The sequence below is a fragment of the Vicia villosa genome, linkage group LG6, assembly GCF_029867415.1.
Source record: "Vicia villosa cultivar HV-30 ecotype Madison, WI linkage group LG6, Vvil1.0, whole genome shotgun sequence".
In the NCBI taxonomy this organism is placed as follows: Eukaryota; Viridiplantae; Streptophyta; class Magnoliopsida; order Fabales; family Fabaceae; genus Vicia; species Vicia villosa.
The window spans coordinates 26,364,513-26,381,711 of NC_081185.1; the positions used below are offsets into that span (position 1 = coordinate 26,364,513).

At 34.2% G+C, this 17,199-nt stretch overlaps 2 protein-coding genes across 2 annotated transcripts; one reads left to right on the forward strand and one right to left on the reverse strand.

The window, feature by feature from the left end:
* Positions 1-204: 204 nt before the first annotated feature.
* On the reverse strand, positions 205-2,246 carry LOC131613405 (uncharacterized). Its single transcript, XM_058885078.1, has 5 exons — positions 1,696-2,246; positions 1,263-1,365; positions 1,033-1,199; positions 638-918; positions 205-515 (listed from the first exon to the last, which is right to left on the reverse strand). Exons 1-5 carry the CDS (start codon positions 2,244-2,246, stop codon positions 205-207), a joined length of 1,413 nt encoding a protein of 470 aa, XP_058741061.1.
* Positions 2,247-3,708: 1,462 nt separating this feature from the next.
* On the forward strand, positions 3,709-11,693 carry LOC131609040 (uncharacterized). Its single transcript, XM_058880669.1, has 13 exons — positions 3,709-3,848; positions 3,936-4,057; positions 4,142-4,300; positions 4,382-4,512; positions 5,793-6,026; positions 6,358-6,536; positions 7,242-7,342; positions 8,552-8,689; positions 8,993-9,048; positions 9,158-9,215; positions 10,358-10,478; positions 10,547-10,657; positions 10,783-11,693. Exons 1-13 carry the CDS (start codon positions 3,833-3,835, stop codon positions 10,878-10,880), a joined length of 1,524 nt encoding a protein of 507 aa, XP_058736652.1. The 5' UTR covers positions 3,709-3,832; the 3' UTR covers positions 10,881-11,693.
* Positions 11,694-17,199: the final 5,506 nt, after the last annotated feature.

Consider the following 17,199-nt stretch of genomic DNA (forward strand, 5'->3'; position numbering starts at 1 on the left):
GACAAGCATATGGATATCCTCTCCATTACCGAGCAACGTCGAGATGGCTCGGTAACCGCAATTACCGTCCCCCGCAACATCTACGATCCGCTCGATGTAAGGGTACATAAAAACCGGAATCTCTTCGATGAATGGAATTTTCGGTGGAATATGCATCTCTTCGATGATTGGAATTTTTAGTGGAATAGGTGTCGGAGGCGGTTTTCATATGCGCGCTCCTTTGTTTGAACTTTTTGGAGATTTTTGAGATTTAGGAGTCGATGAGTCGGGAAAAAGTTTATCTACATGCTCACAATATGAAGGAGCCCGTGTAGTCGAGTTGTCATTCGGTGTAGGCTTCAATTTCTTCGGAGCACCCTTTGTCTTAACCGGTTGAGAATTCATGTCAGTTGTTTCGGGATATCCAATCTTCTGCAATTGTTCTTTGATGTGAAGTTTCATGTTGTCATCGGCCTTCAGAAACCTCTCTTGTATGGCTTCCAATTCGGAAGTAATCGAGATATTCGATTTTTCTCCTTCGATGCAACCATCATCATCAAAACTAAGTCTTTTTCAATGAGGGATAACTTCTTCCATTCTTATTGGCTCACTTAATCTCACATTTTTAGCAATAAAACAAGCACATGGGAGACCATACGTTCTAGTAATAGTGCAACCACACTTTGCGCTATCAGAACCGACAGTTTCACCTCGTGAAAAATATAATTCAACCTGGCCTGTGACATATTGCCGATCAATTGAGAATAAAGAATGTTGTCCCTATATCGATGTTCCAACACCGTAATGCTCCGACCAAATGTGGTTTGTATCTCATTGTGTTGGTTTTTAATCATTAGATTTATGGTGTCCCAATCTCGACACAAGTCACCCTTGCTATTAGCCAACCAAAATTTCAAACTAGCATGTGCCGACTCAACTCTGTTTGTGGTTGTATTCTCAAGGTTTCAGACATTATCAGTCCATGCACACACAAACTTCTCCTCTACCTTATCAAGAATGGTGCTTTAAACATATTTCAATAAATCAGGATACTTTTTATACACTTTTCGAAAATGAATAACGGAATCGGCATATAGTTCTTTTGTCGAAGAATTTACAATACGAGTCCATGCATCCATTATTTGTTCAACAATCACACCGGGCTTCACCGATTTTCCACCTTCGGTCTCTACTTGTTCCGTCCCCACCACGGGTTTAACCTTACTTCTCACATTACATATTATGTGATATCGACAAAGTAATGCATTAGAAAAAGGAAATACCTTTTCCACCGCATTCATCAAAGCAATATCGCGGTTCGTAACACTCGCTTTAGGCATCTCGACTTGTTCCTTCAAAATTGACCGACACACCTCTAATGCCCACCTAAAATTATCCTATTTTTCACACTTCAAAAAAGCAAACCAATGGCGTATGTCTTCTCGGTGGATGTAACACCTACCATCTCAAATAACGGAAGTCTATACTTGTTGGTCTTGTAGGTAGAATCGAGAAGGACCACTGTCGGGAAAGTGTTGAACAACTTTATAGAATCCGGATGAGTCCAAAAAATTATCTCAGACCGTAACCCCATTGTCACAATTTCTGTACCGTGACACATATTTGTTATCATCCAACATCTTCAACAGTTGTTGCATCTCACTTCTATCTCCCCTAATCGCCTAATTATTGCGGTACCAGGTGTTATACACTTGCCTTATATTTGATACGTTGTCGGGTTCCTTCCGTTTCAACGTGACAAGTATATTTTTCGGTTGAACAAGATTTAAGGACATGTCATTAATACATGTCTTCTCTTCTGGATTGAGCCGACATACACTAGGATAACCTTGTAATTTTCCGCACATGTCATGGTTATGCAAACCACAAATAACACTAAATCTCCACTTCTTGCTAGCCACCATGTAACTACAGATTTTAAATAGACACTCGTATTTTCTAGTACCCGTGCCATCTCTTTTAAACTTCCTTAGAGGAGGATGGTATTTCCCGCTTCTTTCGCACAACGTTGTAACGAAAGCGTTTCTTCTTGCCGTACCATTATCCGATCTTCCTATTACCGTATCAAAACCAAGGTTAGTTGCATTTCTACAAATCCATGTGAGCATGCTTTCCCGATCATAAAACTCTTGCCTGTTATTAAAGTCACCGCTGACATCTACCGCCTTTACGACCATCCCTTCAACATTCAGAGAAACATCGACTAAATGAACTAATTCTCTTGAGATATTATCGGGGTGCACCATATCTATTCGTAACCAATAACACAAACAACACAAAATTACAAGACTGTTGGAAAAACAATACAGACACGTTCCGTGGATGCACCTCCGAAACATGTTCATCTTCAACATGTTCTGTAGATGTACCTACAGAAGCAACATAATTTTTTTTTTGCAGAAAATTGATGCATATTGTGAGTAATGCAATGGATAAAGATGACTATTTACCTGAAATTCAGTCTTCTTTTGCTCCCTTTGATTTGTTGCACCAAAAAGTTGGAGCTTTGGAGTGGAAAATGGTATTGATGAAGTAGGATTTTTTAGAGTGGTGCGAGTGAGTGTTGAAGAAGAAATGTAACAATGGGGAGTGATCATGCTGGTTCAAACTATATCAAATGCTTCCGTAGGTACATCTACAAAATATTCTGGCGCTAAGTCATTTTGTAGATGTACCTACGAAACAATCTCTGAACTGAATTTATGTGTATTTTTTCCCATCATATACTAGTTTAAAATGCTTCTGCAGAAACACCTACGAAAAAAACTAAATTTAAAAAAAATGCTTATGAATATGCATTTACGGAAACAGGAGACATAATTGAAATTTTGTCAGGTAGTTAAAAGATTAAAGGATAGATTAAAATTTTCTCGAAAGAAATTGGTAAAAAAAGTTAAATCATTTAAAAAAAAAAATTCAAAATACACATAACTATTATGTTTTTCTTTTTCTGGAATATATATGTACTGTGTACTGAGATAAAAATGGTTTTATGTACTCTTGATTTTGAAAACTAGAGGTTAACATATTTGATGCTTTTGGATAACATATTTTTAAATAAATCAATTAATAAATATTTAATTATATCTAAAATATTTAAGGAAAAAAGGAATATGCACCGATAGTACTTGACAGTACTGTTAATGACGATCATGAATCAGGACAAGTCAGACTGAAAATTTAAAAAAACTTGTATAGCATGACAGAACGTTATATTTTAATTGGATGACAATGTAAAACTTTTTTACACTGTCGGTGCATAACTATTAAACTCATATTTTAAATAAATTGATTAATAATTATTTAATTATATTCAAATATTTAAAATAAATTTAATTTGGTTATAGATTTAGGTATGATCCAATATGTTGCACCCCTACTTATTCATATTAAAATTTGGGTTTAATGGATATGCACTGACATTGTAAAACAATTTTACACTATCATTCAATAGGAAACAAGCAATTTGCCATGTCATTGAAATTTTTTAAAGATAAAAGTGTGATGGAATTAGATACATGATTGTGATTGGTTGACAGTGTAAAACTATTTTACACTGCATCACCTTTTTTTTCTTAAAATTTAGCATTATAAAATTTAAAATAAAAGAAATAAACTGTCCTCTATATATAAAAATTAGAGTTTTATTAAAAAATCAAATAAAAAATAAAATAAAAAATCAATAGAATGGAAAATCACAAGGAATAAAATCAAACAAGCAGCAAACCTAATACGTGAATCAAACTGATACTTGCCTATTCTCTCTACATCTTCACAAACAAACCTAAAAAATTCTCAACTCGTTTCAATCATCTGCCCAATCTGCACGATCATGCCACCACCCCGAGGTTCAATTCATTCACATTCAAAACCATTTTTTTTCTTTTGTTTTCCTAAATATGTCAATTCACCCATGTTAATTCTCTTTGACACAGCGCTTCCAGGGTTCTACTTCGACGCAGAGAAAAACCGCTATTTCCCAATCAAAAACCCCATTCCCGGCTCTTCTTCCAAGAAACCTAAAGTCACCACTCCAAAACCTCCCCAAACCGATCAGGTATTACGATAAGTTCTAATGTTCGATCGAATTGAGTTGAATTGATTTGAATTCGGAACTGTTCTAATGTTTGATTGATTTTAGTTTCAAGAAAAGAGTAAGACTTCTTGTAGGAAGCTTCGGAACAGAACGTCGAAGCTGCTTCAGATTAGGGAGTTAGACGGTCGTCATGTTAGTGCCTCACATTATTGCAAGTGTAACTTCACTGAGGAGTTTCGGAGAATTCGAACATCTCAGCCTACTGTATGTTCGATTTTGTTTTTTTTTCCGATAATGTGGTTCTTTGTGTTTGAGTTGAGTGTAATGTGAGATTGGATTTTGCAGATTTGGAAGTATCAAGGAACTGATAGGATGTGTATTAGTGCTTTGGAACACTTGAATGTCGATGTGCAGACACTAGAAGGGAGGTTTCAGACAGATGTTTTGTTGAGTGGAAGCATAAGTGGCTCGCTGAGGTAATTTTTAATTTTGTTTTGTTTGTGTTTGTTTTAGTTTGCGTTTTTTGACAGATTCTAGGATATTGGAGAGGATATCTTATTTAACCATTGAACAAAGTTGTCTCAAGTTTTTGGAGTAGGTTAGCCACAGTTTAACCATGGTAAAACAAATAGAGGCCTTATATAATTACGATTTAACCTAGCAAATATTTTTATGAGGCCCTATTTAGCTATAATTTAACCCTGTCAAATTTGAGGCCCTGTGCGGTAGCCCGCTTTGCACGCCATCAAAGACGGCCCTGCCATTGAATTATGTCTTATATGAACAGTTCTTGGATTTTGATATTTGAGTTTTCAAATTGTAGTTTTATTAGTGATGGAATGGAGATATGTGTGTGTGAGCGTTGTGGCCCTCTTAGAATTGGTGGGATTAATAGATTCTGAAATGGTATTGTGTTTGATAGTGCTTCTGATAGTACTTCTAAGTTTCATGCATATTTGTTCCCCAGCCATCTTAAACCATGAATCAATTTGGCCATATTTTAGACTACTACAAAGAAGAGTAGCTTTTGCAAAGAAGCGCCTCAAGTATTAGTTCTTATACTGGTAGCCTAAGTAGTGATGGTATACGTTTTTGGATGCGTGTCTTCTTGTGTTGTAAGCACTAATGCGATTTCACTTAAAATTAGCATTGTGGGGTCAGCTTTTAAGCACTACTTTAAAGAGCTACTTTAAGCACTACTTTAAAGAGTTTTTCGACTGAAATAAATTTAGTGTTTCTGTTATAAAGTAAATATAGAAATCGATCATAGGAGATAAATTAAGATACTCTAACATAATATCAATATATTATAATATATTTTATTATATTCTAAGTTTCTAACAGTTATCTCATCAAAGTATACAAAATAATAATTCATATCACTGCACAAAAGCATTTGTGCCTATTATTTAAGATAAACACTTTTAAGTAAAATTATGCCTGTCTGAACAGAAAGCAGAAATTAAGTCCGTAGTGGTAAATGAGGTCAAATAATACAGTGTTCAATACAATAAGGAATACATGATCTTCAATTATTGTCCTAGAGAAAGCAGAATTAGATACCCTTTCATTGCATAAAGAATATTAAGAGATGGTTTGGTAGCAGTTAAGTTGATCACACACCTTACTTATGATACCTCATACCACTGGCAGTTACTATGTTCTATATGCATTAATCATTTAGTTTGTATATTTCTGGTGAACTTTGATTGATTACAATTTACTAGTTGTTGCTTGTGAAGTTTGGTACTCGCAGTTTTTCTGAAGTTGGAAGGATTGGGCAAAATTTTAATGACGGGGTAAAGTGGATGCCATATTGTATGAAGAGTAATATTAAAGGGAAAGAAGATGGGCATAGCAAGGTGCCAGGGCCTCTTTTCAGACATAATGGAGCTTCGCTGCATATGTCCTCCAGAATATCTTGTATAAGATTGGGTCCAAATTTAGCCCCTCATGATGCGAGTGATAGTCCAATTGTTGGAAATGCATTGTATCCTTTAATTTATCTTTTCATTATTCATGCATTCATTCATTTATTTTAGGTTTGCATTTTGTTATTGCGCTGTAAGCACTACTTAAATATAAACCTTCAATTATGCATGCATTATAAAAATTAAAATAGAAAATCATGTGATCTTCAAGTGACTTCTAATCTTAGACAATCCATAGGATTGAATAGACAAGATTAGCACCTCCCACTTTTAGTTTTAATACTGTAGCATTTTTTTGTAATATCCTCTCTATCTGGATATTGGGACATCCAATTGCACATTTTTGGACAAAATTGAACGCGAAGTTAAAGATCTTAACATGCAAAATAGATTTACTACTCTGGGATCAGAAACATCTGGTGGATCTGTTTATACCATCAGTCTTGCAGAGACAATAGATCTTGGAGCAGGAATTCTAAATACATGGAGTAGACTAGAGGAAGTAACTTCTTTCATGTGCACCCTTTGGACAGCTGAATACGACTATAACAGACATCGGGCTATAATTGGCAAGTTATATATTGCTCTCCTGTCTCTTTCCTCCCTCTTTCCCCATCTTTCACACACACACACACATGCTAAGATGCAAGCACTTATGCCAAATTAAATTAAACTCAGAAGAGACAGCCCCAAGCATTTTGTACATAGTTTGGATCTAACTGTAGAGTTAAACTCATTGCCATGCAAATATAGGATTTCCAATGTTCTCTTATTAGCATTTACTTTCCCTGTATAGGTTCCAAATTTCCAACCCAGGTTAATTTTGATTAAGAGATACTCATTTTAGGAAATAACATGTATACTTTTCTTAATGGTTTAGCATGAGTTCTAGATTAAGGAGATACAATGTATGTTTCAGTTCACTGGACAGGTTCATCATATTTTGGCATTTTTGACCATATTCATCTTGAAAATACTATTTCAGTTCCTATCCATCAAATCTCTATGGTTGAGCTTCAGCTTTATAAAGTTCTGCATGGAATGGTCTTGTGTTGCCTTTATCAATAATACGACTGTGAATGATTTTTATTCCGCTTCTGTTATGTCTGCCTTTTGCTTTTATCAGGCCAAGACAGTGAAAAATGAGCCATTAGAGTTTGGTTTAATAACTTAAAAGTATTGATGGTTCTTAAATTGGGCAATTGTGATATCCCTGTTAATTTTATATATTATCTTTCGTAAGATTCATTTGTGTTTCTCTTTATCTTTCATAGGTACTAATCAGGGAGGTGCTTCGGTGGATTTGGAAAGTGGGACAAGGTCATGGTTTTTACGTTGTAAAAGTGATGTTTTTGCACAACAGATTGTTGATTCAGTAAGTTACCCATAGTAAAATTATTATCTGGTACATCTTCATCAACCTATTATTGGTATTTAGTGTTCATTTTTATCATGTCTTCATGATAATTTTATTGAGTTTGATTAATGAATATGAACCAAAATGGATGGCTTGTATACTATTCATATCATATCATCAACCTGTTTTGCTATCAAATTTACCACAAAATGCAAATTGACAGAATTATTTAACCTTTAATGACTCTTTGGAAAAGATTATTAACAAGGTTTAAAGGAAAAGCGTTGCTGGATATAGCCGATCAATCTCTTCTAGTAGGGCTAAAGTTTGGTTGTTGTTATTGTCGTTGTTTTTGTTGTTGGATGTAAAAAAAGGCTCCTCTTTAGCATTTAGACAATGTATTTGTGTTAAAGATGAGGAGGATCCATAATAATTTCCCATTCAGAGGTTTACGTAAAGCTGAGTCGTATGTACATAGTTTTTCCTGGTCTTGTTTCTCAGTTAGAAACACGGAGACAAACATTTGTTTCTTGGAGCATCAGATTACTTGGAGTTTACTTCAAAAATATGAAGACGGAAGAGAATGATTCAATTTAGTTTTATGATTTATTTCATTCCATGCCTTTGCTTGTTGCCGTTAAACTTTTATCTCTCAATCTGCACCCCCACCACAGACTCACATAATTTTCCTCTCTTTTTTTTTTCCCGACAGTTTCGAAGCTACACTTTCATATCCATTTCATGAATGTAAAAATAAGGACAAAAAAAAAAAAATCATTTTGTGGTTAATTAATGTGTTTTGGCAGTGAGTCAATGCTTGTATTTTCATGATGCTTCTTTGTCCTGAGAAATGGGATCTTTTCCTGGATTCTCTGGTGCAGAACTCGTGATTTTTCTTTTTTTCTTTTTCAAAGGAGTATTTTCAACACTTCTTGAGGGACTTGAGAGTTTCTTCCATTGATGTTCATATTTATTTTTTTTCGTTATGTTCGTTTTATATTTCTTTGATCATATAAACATCTTTTCCCCCTGCCTACTTTTATTCCATCTTTCCTCTCTTTAATACAATTTATTCCTATGTAAAATGAAATGTGATATTTGTTAGTTTCTATCATTTTTTATGGTTTCAGCTTTCTAACAAAACCATGTGATGTGATATCTTTTTATAAATATTTTTCGGTTGTGACTTTTAAAGTATATTATTTGAATTATTTATTGTTGTTGCAGGGGAATGTGATTTTATGTGGACTAAGAAACGGGGAAGTTGTCTCCGTAGATTTTAGAAAGAAAAGATTGCTTTCTAGTAGATTTCCTGAGCATAGGATATCACATGTATCTTCAGATAAGAGAGTTGGAAGTTCTAAGGTATTTTATTCATTTTTGAAATTAAGAATGAAAGAGAGACAGAAGATTTCAAGAAATAATCAAAATTTACCATAATTAAATATTGGAAAGAGATACACCGAATGTATAAAAAATGTTCGCTTTTGTTCATTGTTCATTATTTGCTTTAGTTCCATATTTAAACTCCAATATACATTTTCTATTTTGATGGAGCTTGTTATTTTTTGTTCTTATGAATGTATTCTGCGTTCTTCAGTGACTTATGATTCACTATGCGTATCTTGTCACTATAGTTGATATGCTTATGCCCCTCTCATTTTCCAGCTTGGCGGAAACATTTATCCCTCACATACCATTAAGATGCCTTCATCTATATCCTGGTTAGTTAGCTTTTTCAGGCTAAGTTGTCTACCTGACTTATATCTTAATTGGATTGAATTTTATTTTGACCGTCTAATTTCTGTTTTTTATTTGTTGGTTTGATACTAGTTTGGCATCACTTAAATATGATGACCAGTACTTCTTGGCAAGCTCTGTGGATGGATCGGTTAGTTTATTCTTCAGGAAACTTCTAAGATTTATTGATAATTTGCTGCAGAATCTCATGTTTAGACATTTGTGTCAATTCATTCTCTATTTCTTATATTTACATTGAAGATAAGTTTTAGGTATTTAAAGTGCACAAACCAAGTTTAATAGATCATACATAGTTGAGTGTTTATCTGCAAGGGGATCTTCGAATTTAGGTTTGGGCTTGGACTGGAATATCTTTGGCCAGACCCAACTATCATAAAACGAGCCCACTGAAAGGACAAAACATCCGGCCTATTAGCTCTCCAACTCTTAAATGACAAATTATTTGAATAGTAAGGGGCAAGATCACGTGGCGAGCATGTGATCAAGCTCGCCCCACCCCCTCTGTGCTGTATCTTGTAGGAGAACATGTCAAGTCACGTTTTAAGCGAGTCTAATGACACTCTCAGTCAATAACTGAAGTACTCGTTGGTACTGGGGATTGACCACACCTCCTCCATTAAAGGGATGATTTACCCCAGTCATTCCATCAGTGAGTCAAAGCTCAGAAACGTGTAGCCGAGTTTGTAGGCATTAGAACCGATCTCTTCACCGACTCCTCTATTAGACGGCCATGTCTATAAATACCCAGCTAGGCAGCTGTATAGATTCATTCACTTGTTATGTATCAGAACCTAAATCCCTATTATGCCCAACAACGCAAGCAGGATAGTATCTATTGTACTCACAGAAGTACATGGTTTACCTTAAATCTTGCAAAACTGGCTTTACTGGCTTTTAAAATGAGGACTACCCACCTCTTATAACACAGTTTTTATATGCCTTATCTCTTCCAATATAGGATTCTGAATACACATCCCTCACGTTTAAAACCGGATATCTGTAGTGTGATCCTAGTTGGCCGGTAGCGGGTGGTCATATGGATCTTGTCTTAGATAGGCCGTCAAACCTTCTTAGAATTTCGATTTGAGCCTATCTCTTTCTGATGAAGGCATTACAAGTACAAATCAAATCGCTCTTTTAGATTCAACTCCTATATTTCTTGAACTGACAAGTGGTTATGTTGCTAAAGTTCTCTCTGCAGCATGTATTTATTGCAGACTTAATATAATTAGAGAAATTACATCTTTAATTACCCTTTTTTTTACTTTATAGATAAAGCTATACGACCGTCGCATGCTCCAGAGGGGTGCTGTTCAATCTTATGAAGGGCACGTGAACTCCCATACTCAAATACAGCTCGGCGTTGACCCAGATGAGAGATATGTTATGTCAGGTGGATGTTATTTCAGTGATGTTATTTCTTTACATTTTTGTTTGAAAATTCTGACTTAGTCATCTCAGGTGGGGAGGATTGCAAGCTACGCATATGGAGTATAAAATCCGGGGAATTGCTTTTGGAGGATAAATTTTCTAATTCAGTTCTAACCACTGTGTGCTATCAATCATTTAAAAGTAATAAGCAAGACATTCTTTTGCCCTTTCTGCTTTCGATTTTATATACTCTCAGAGTCATCAGAAGCTCTTTAAGGGTGGTTTTCTTGTCAATAATGTTGAAATGTGTTATTTTGGTTTTATAGAATTTAAAGCAGAGGAAGAAAACAAATACAACTACAATTCTTCTTTGGGTGCATGGCTTGGATCATATGAAGGACTCTTTTATATGGACTGGCTGTGAGTGTAATGTAGCTGCTGCTACCTGCTGGTCTATTCCGGTCTAAGCACGGCATGGTTAATAGCTTGTAGATATTGAGGATTCAGTTTAATTCCCTGTTAATCATTTTATTATTTGATTAGAGCTAGAATTTTGATATAGCAAGTGGTAGAGACAACCAATTACTTCGTTGAAGTAATGATATTTGTTTAGTATTTACACATGCAAACAATGAAAAGGAAAGAGAAGGAAAAAGCATAATTTTGCTCTGGCTTTTTGGCATCAAGGTTTCTGTGTTGACCATCTTGTTCATGTACTGTGAGATTCATGATTCATCATCATATATGTGTATCAGTGTCAGCCATGGTTGTGGTTGTCACTGTATTCACACTTTTTAACAGCTCATAATTGCCCTGTCTTTGTTGAACGACCGACTGTGAAAGTAAGTTTATGCTGCTATGATGGAAGGATAATAAAATTAGGAAAAAGTTTATGTTGCCATAAGAAATTACAAAAAGTTGGGAATGATTCCACCTCCACACAAAAGCTACAAATTATATAAAAAATAAAAACTACAAATAATTTATTCAGCATAGATTTTATTCTAAAAAGAAAATTAGTCTAACATCGCAAAAATCAACAATGTCTGACCGTTGCAAAGTTAAGTTGGGGAATTCTCACGGTAAAACCCAAAGGTGAGTTTTTCCCTGCATGAAAACTTTATTTCAAATTCTGATACTTGTCTTCACAATCTTGATTTGTATATTTGGATATCAGAGATCATAATGGGAACGTATTGAATATCTTATGGCTACTAATAATTTTGAGTTTAAAATGTTAATAAATTGAAGGACATGATGGCACATTGTTTCTAAGGATTTTTCCCGAGAGCTCCATGACACAAATAAAACGGACAATCTCTGATCCCACCCTTAGGGCTTAGGGGTTTCTCACGTGCGTTTTAAAAAATACTCTATTTTTTTGGAGGTGTATTTCTGAAAGTAATTTTTTTTATTTGACGTTGATTTTTTTCGTAGGTGCATCTATGGAATCTTTATTTAACGTTGTTTAAACGGTGCCGTAGATGCACCTACGAAACAATTCAACGTTAAATAAAAAAAGTGCTTATGAAGATACACCTTCGAAAGTGGGGGGTGGGGGGGCAAAAATGAAATTTTGTCGGGGGGGGGGGGGGGGGGGGGGGGGGGGGTGGGGCAAAAATGAAATTTTGTCAGGTGCAGTGGATTGAAATATTGTCATAATAGGGAGTAAAACCTGTAAACCCCTTAAAAATAATTTGATACCATGATATAACTAAGAAATAATATGAGCCATTAAGACTTTCTTTTGGAATTTGGAAGGCAAAGGAGGAGAGAGCCTTAAAAAAAAAGAAAATTTAAGTGAAAAGAATAGAGATTTAGATGGACAGTGTAACACCCTAAACTCCGCACATGAAATATCGCATATTTTAATTATAAATGCAACCACGTAGGGTGTCACATACATAAAAAACACACAAATCCTACTCCGTAGCACGAGTTTCAACATAATAGTTTCAAAAACACACATTTATAATTTGGATGTTTTAACTCATCTGATCGGTATCACATTCATATGATAAGACATTTTATAACCTGTCATCGCACACTCCCTTATATTTTAAAGTATCATCGCAGTAGAATTATCATCAACAATTATGGAAGATAAAGTAAGTAATGACATTTAGTCTCAACCTTCAACGTTAATAACAAAATAAGAGAGTTGTAATCAATCAACTCAACAACTTAAGAATGCTCAACAACAAAATTAGTCTTATGACTTCAACATAACAAACATAAGGAATAAAACAAGCGTTCCCAACCCGATGTTACATAATCATAGGAAAACGCTACTAAATAAACGATAAACTAAGAAGCAACTTCATGAGTTGGCTTCCATTCACTTCCGCGAGATGTACTCCTGAGTATCTGCACGATGCCGATGTAAAGACAACATTCAAACATAAGGGGTGAGAATACAATTCAATAATTAGCGATGAAAGACTATTGCAGTAGATTAACTAATAACATCACACCAATTACAACAACATAAACATATCAAGTATTCTCATCCACACATTATAATATCAAAATGATCACCAATGCAACACAATGAAACACAACATAACACCGAAATAATCACCAATGCAACACAATGCAAATGTACTCAATTACTGACTCAACATGCATGTGGTACCAAAATATGAACACTTAGGTCCATTTCACTTCACGTTCCGCACCATAGGATCAATTTCCTCTTGGAACCGGAGCACACCACATTGCCATCATCACCATAGGTAACACTTCACTAATTTCTCATGAATTAGCTATTCGCACCCGATCCATCACCATAGGATCGAAGCTCATTATAAAGAACCGAAGTTCAGACAACATGAATGTATGGACTCTCAACATTTAACAACAACACATACGCATTGGCCCATCTTCTGACTGTGTATGTCACCGACAACATAATCACCATCAACATAACATGCATATAATTGAACATACAACATCATTAACATCATCATCATAATAACACCGTCATCATAACACAACATCATATACCATACGCAAACCTTAATCAATATTACTACAACCAATAATAACATCAACTTTAGCACCTCAACATATGCACATTCATAAACATAAAATCATGTTATTTTATTATGACATCAACAACATTTACATTGTTATCCAATTATAATTAACATTCCCACATCATAACATCATCACATGATAACATCAATAAAAACACAACATTCTCATCAATTGTTCATGTTATCGTGACACATTCATCCCCTGAAACTAATTCCATTGATGGTAAATTGAATTATCTTTCCAATGTTTCAAAAGGGGCGATAATTGAGCACGGCCGCGACAGACTAAATGCATAATTTTTTGCGTTTTTCACCGTTGGAGGCTTTCTGAATCTCCAATTTTGATTCCGTAAAAACACAAACCCTCAGAAAATTACAATCTATGCAATAGCCTGATTATTTCAAGTTAATTCACAATTTTAACAACAATTAAATCATGAATTATCCATCAAACTCATGCCCTAAAACATCTAATTCACACTAATTTCATTATAATTCAATTAATCCATGAACACCACAATAACATATCAATACACATGAACATAATCCATATCACCGCATATCAAAACATCATTATCATCATAATTCAGTAGAAAACTGAAATCCTACTCGACCCTTTCATCACACCCCTATTATTGAATCAAATTCCCACCCATACCTGAATTCTAGAAAAAATCCAAGCTTTTGGTTATGGCTTCTCCTTCCTAGAGTTCTCCTTAGGTTCCCCTTTCTTTTCTCTACTCTTGTCTTTTATCCTCCAATTCCAAAAGTTTCATGTACATTTTCCCTCACTTCTCTCATTATAACTCAAAAACCTAATTCTATCTTTCTAATATTCCACTAAGGCCCAACTTATTACTAACTTACATTATTTATTTTAATTCTCCACAATTCACACTTTCCACCCTAAACTCGTTCTTTTCTTTTGTTTTAATATTTAATTTAAATAATAACACTAAAATATTATTTTAATCATTTAAATAATTCTAAATAAATTTACCCACCTCTAATTACTTTTCACACTCTCTACCTAAGGGTCACCCACCCTTGTTGTCCCAAAACATATCAATTATCACACAAAATAATTAAATACACACATAAAACTATAATTAATTAATATAAATAATTTCTAAAAAAATGGAGTGTTACAGAGAGTGTTTTGTGAGATTTATTTTTATTCAAATATCAAAATTCTCTTAATTTGAAGAATTTAAAAATTATATTGAAGGAAGGGTTTAGAGCGTTTGAGATGATTTAGATAAATTTTTCAAATATAATTTATGTTATTATAGTATTTAAAAAATTAAAAATATGTTAATGATAAACATTGTTTTATCATTCTATATAAAATCATTCTTTTAAAAATTGTTACCGATTTCATATTTATTTAAAAATCCTTTTTTAAGCCTTCTCTTTCTACCCCCTCCAAACTCCCAAACAAAACATAAGAGAAATAAATAAATAAACTATGTCATTTATTGATTCATTGAGTTGAAGAATTCGAGAAAAAAGTATTTGTATTCGAGTTAGGTGAGAGGAAACAAATAACTGTGTAGTCAACTCTAACTAACTATATAATAGAAAGTAAACTAATGATGTAATTATGCATCTTGCAATTACTCCCCTTTACTCTTAAATTGTTTGCTGTTTCTATTATTCTTATATGATAATTTATTTATCTTTTATGGTGATATCACATTATGATCCCGATCCTTACCAAACCTAAGATCTATGGTTTGAGAGTGATTAAATGGTTGAAGACGACAATGGTTGATCGACACCTCTACATAGAGGGTAATGTACTTGCAAACATTTTGACAATCGAGTAAGCGTCACAACTATGAGATTTTTAGGGTTATAAATAATGTATATGGACTTGAACCATAATTTAGCTTATATAGGAGAGAACATGGGTTTTATGACCGCAAAAACCCTAAATTGATAGTTCTACCAATGGATAGTAGTGGATTCATCATGAAATGATATTCATTGCATAATCTTGATTGATTTATCAAGCCTATTTGAGTGTGTCTCTAGGGAGGGTCCATAGTATGGTCCTCTCTGATATTAGCGGCTTAGGGATGATCCAATCTATTATTAGATTGAGCTTTGCCAAGCTCGAAACACAATATGATTTCACCATCTCATTTAGACCATGGTCTCTTAAAATTTCTTGTCAATATATGATTGAACTTTGTAGTATATCCACCTTGGTGAAAACCTATGCATTGTACTTACATCTCCATTTCCAAGTTGATGTACAAATTGAAACTGTTCCTAGAGTATCTATGAGTTTTTAGGTATTTGGCTGCTTGTCTCATATTTATCTCTCTTGTAACTGAGTCCCCCGCTTTTAGTTCTTTGCGCATCTATTAGAAAAAGGCCTTTTGCATTAAAATGTCTTTTTCATGCATAAAACATGCCTTTAACTAAAAGTTAACGCAAGATGATTCAAATCAGAAAGTTTGTGATTAGAATCAAGAAACTCATGTAGACATGATTTGAATCATGTAAATCCTTGACTTGAATCATAAAGTTTTTATTTTTGTAGAAGTTTTCTTAAGGAAACAAGATTGGAGTCAAGAAAAGCCTTGACTCAAACCTTGAGCATGTTTGAGAACTTGAATCAGACGCTGGATACATGACTCTAATCTAATTCTTTTGACTCAAATCATCAGGTTCTCTGACTCCAATCATGATATGGTTTAATTTGAATCATGAACAAGTTTTTCAATTTTGAATTTCTCATTGGAATTGTGACTCGAATCATGCTTTTGTTTGATTTAAATCACTTGAATCGAGTTATGACTCGAATCTAACAAGCAAAAATTTGTTTTTCATCTTGATTTAAATTATTTCTCACTAGACTCAATTAATCATTTTCCCTATGTGTCGAATCAAAATGTCATTTTTACTCTATTTTAGTGTCTTATATCTAGCACATATTGCACTTGCTAAAATTATAATATGTGACAACACTAGTGATTAAGGGTTGCCAAAGGCTTTTAAGGCCTGTTATAGGGTTTAGAGCTAACTTATACAGGGAGGTGAAAAACTATGTATGTGGTATTTTGTAATGAGATTGTTTTTCCCTCAACCTCAAGTTTGAGGTATTTATAGCAATTCCTGCGCCTGGACCGCAGGCTCCCAGAAAGTAGAGGTTGCTTCCAAGAGAGCGTGATAATGAGGAAATTAATCCCCTAGTATTCAAGAGAGCGTGTATAGTTTCTGCATGACTTCTTCTCTGCACCGTTGTGAACTTGGGGCACATCACTTCCATGTTTCATAGAAGAGCGATCAATATGAAAGATGGGCACTTGATCTTGTAAACGGACGACTAGGAAGACCTTGTGGGCAAGGTGTTATGCCATTATCCTTCCACATTTCCCTTTGTAGTCTTTTCAAAAATATATAAAAACTAATTAATCTCTAGTTAATAACTTTCATAATCTATAAAATTATTGACCATTTGACTTCAAACACAAGATAGGGGGTTGAATTATGATGGTTGAAAATAGAGGTCTAATTATAAAAAAATTGATTTATAAAAATGTTTGAGTTAATTTAATAAAACAAACAAGGATTGAGTAGCATAATGCTTAAATAGAAGAATATCAGAGGGATGAAGAGAAAAAATACAACAGAGTAACAAAGAGAAAAGGTAAAGAAATAAGGGAAGAGAGAAATGTACAAAAAATTTATACA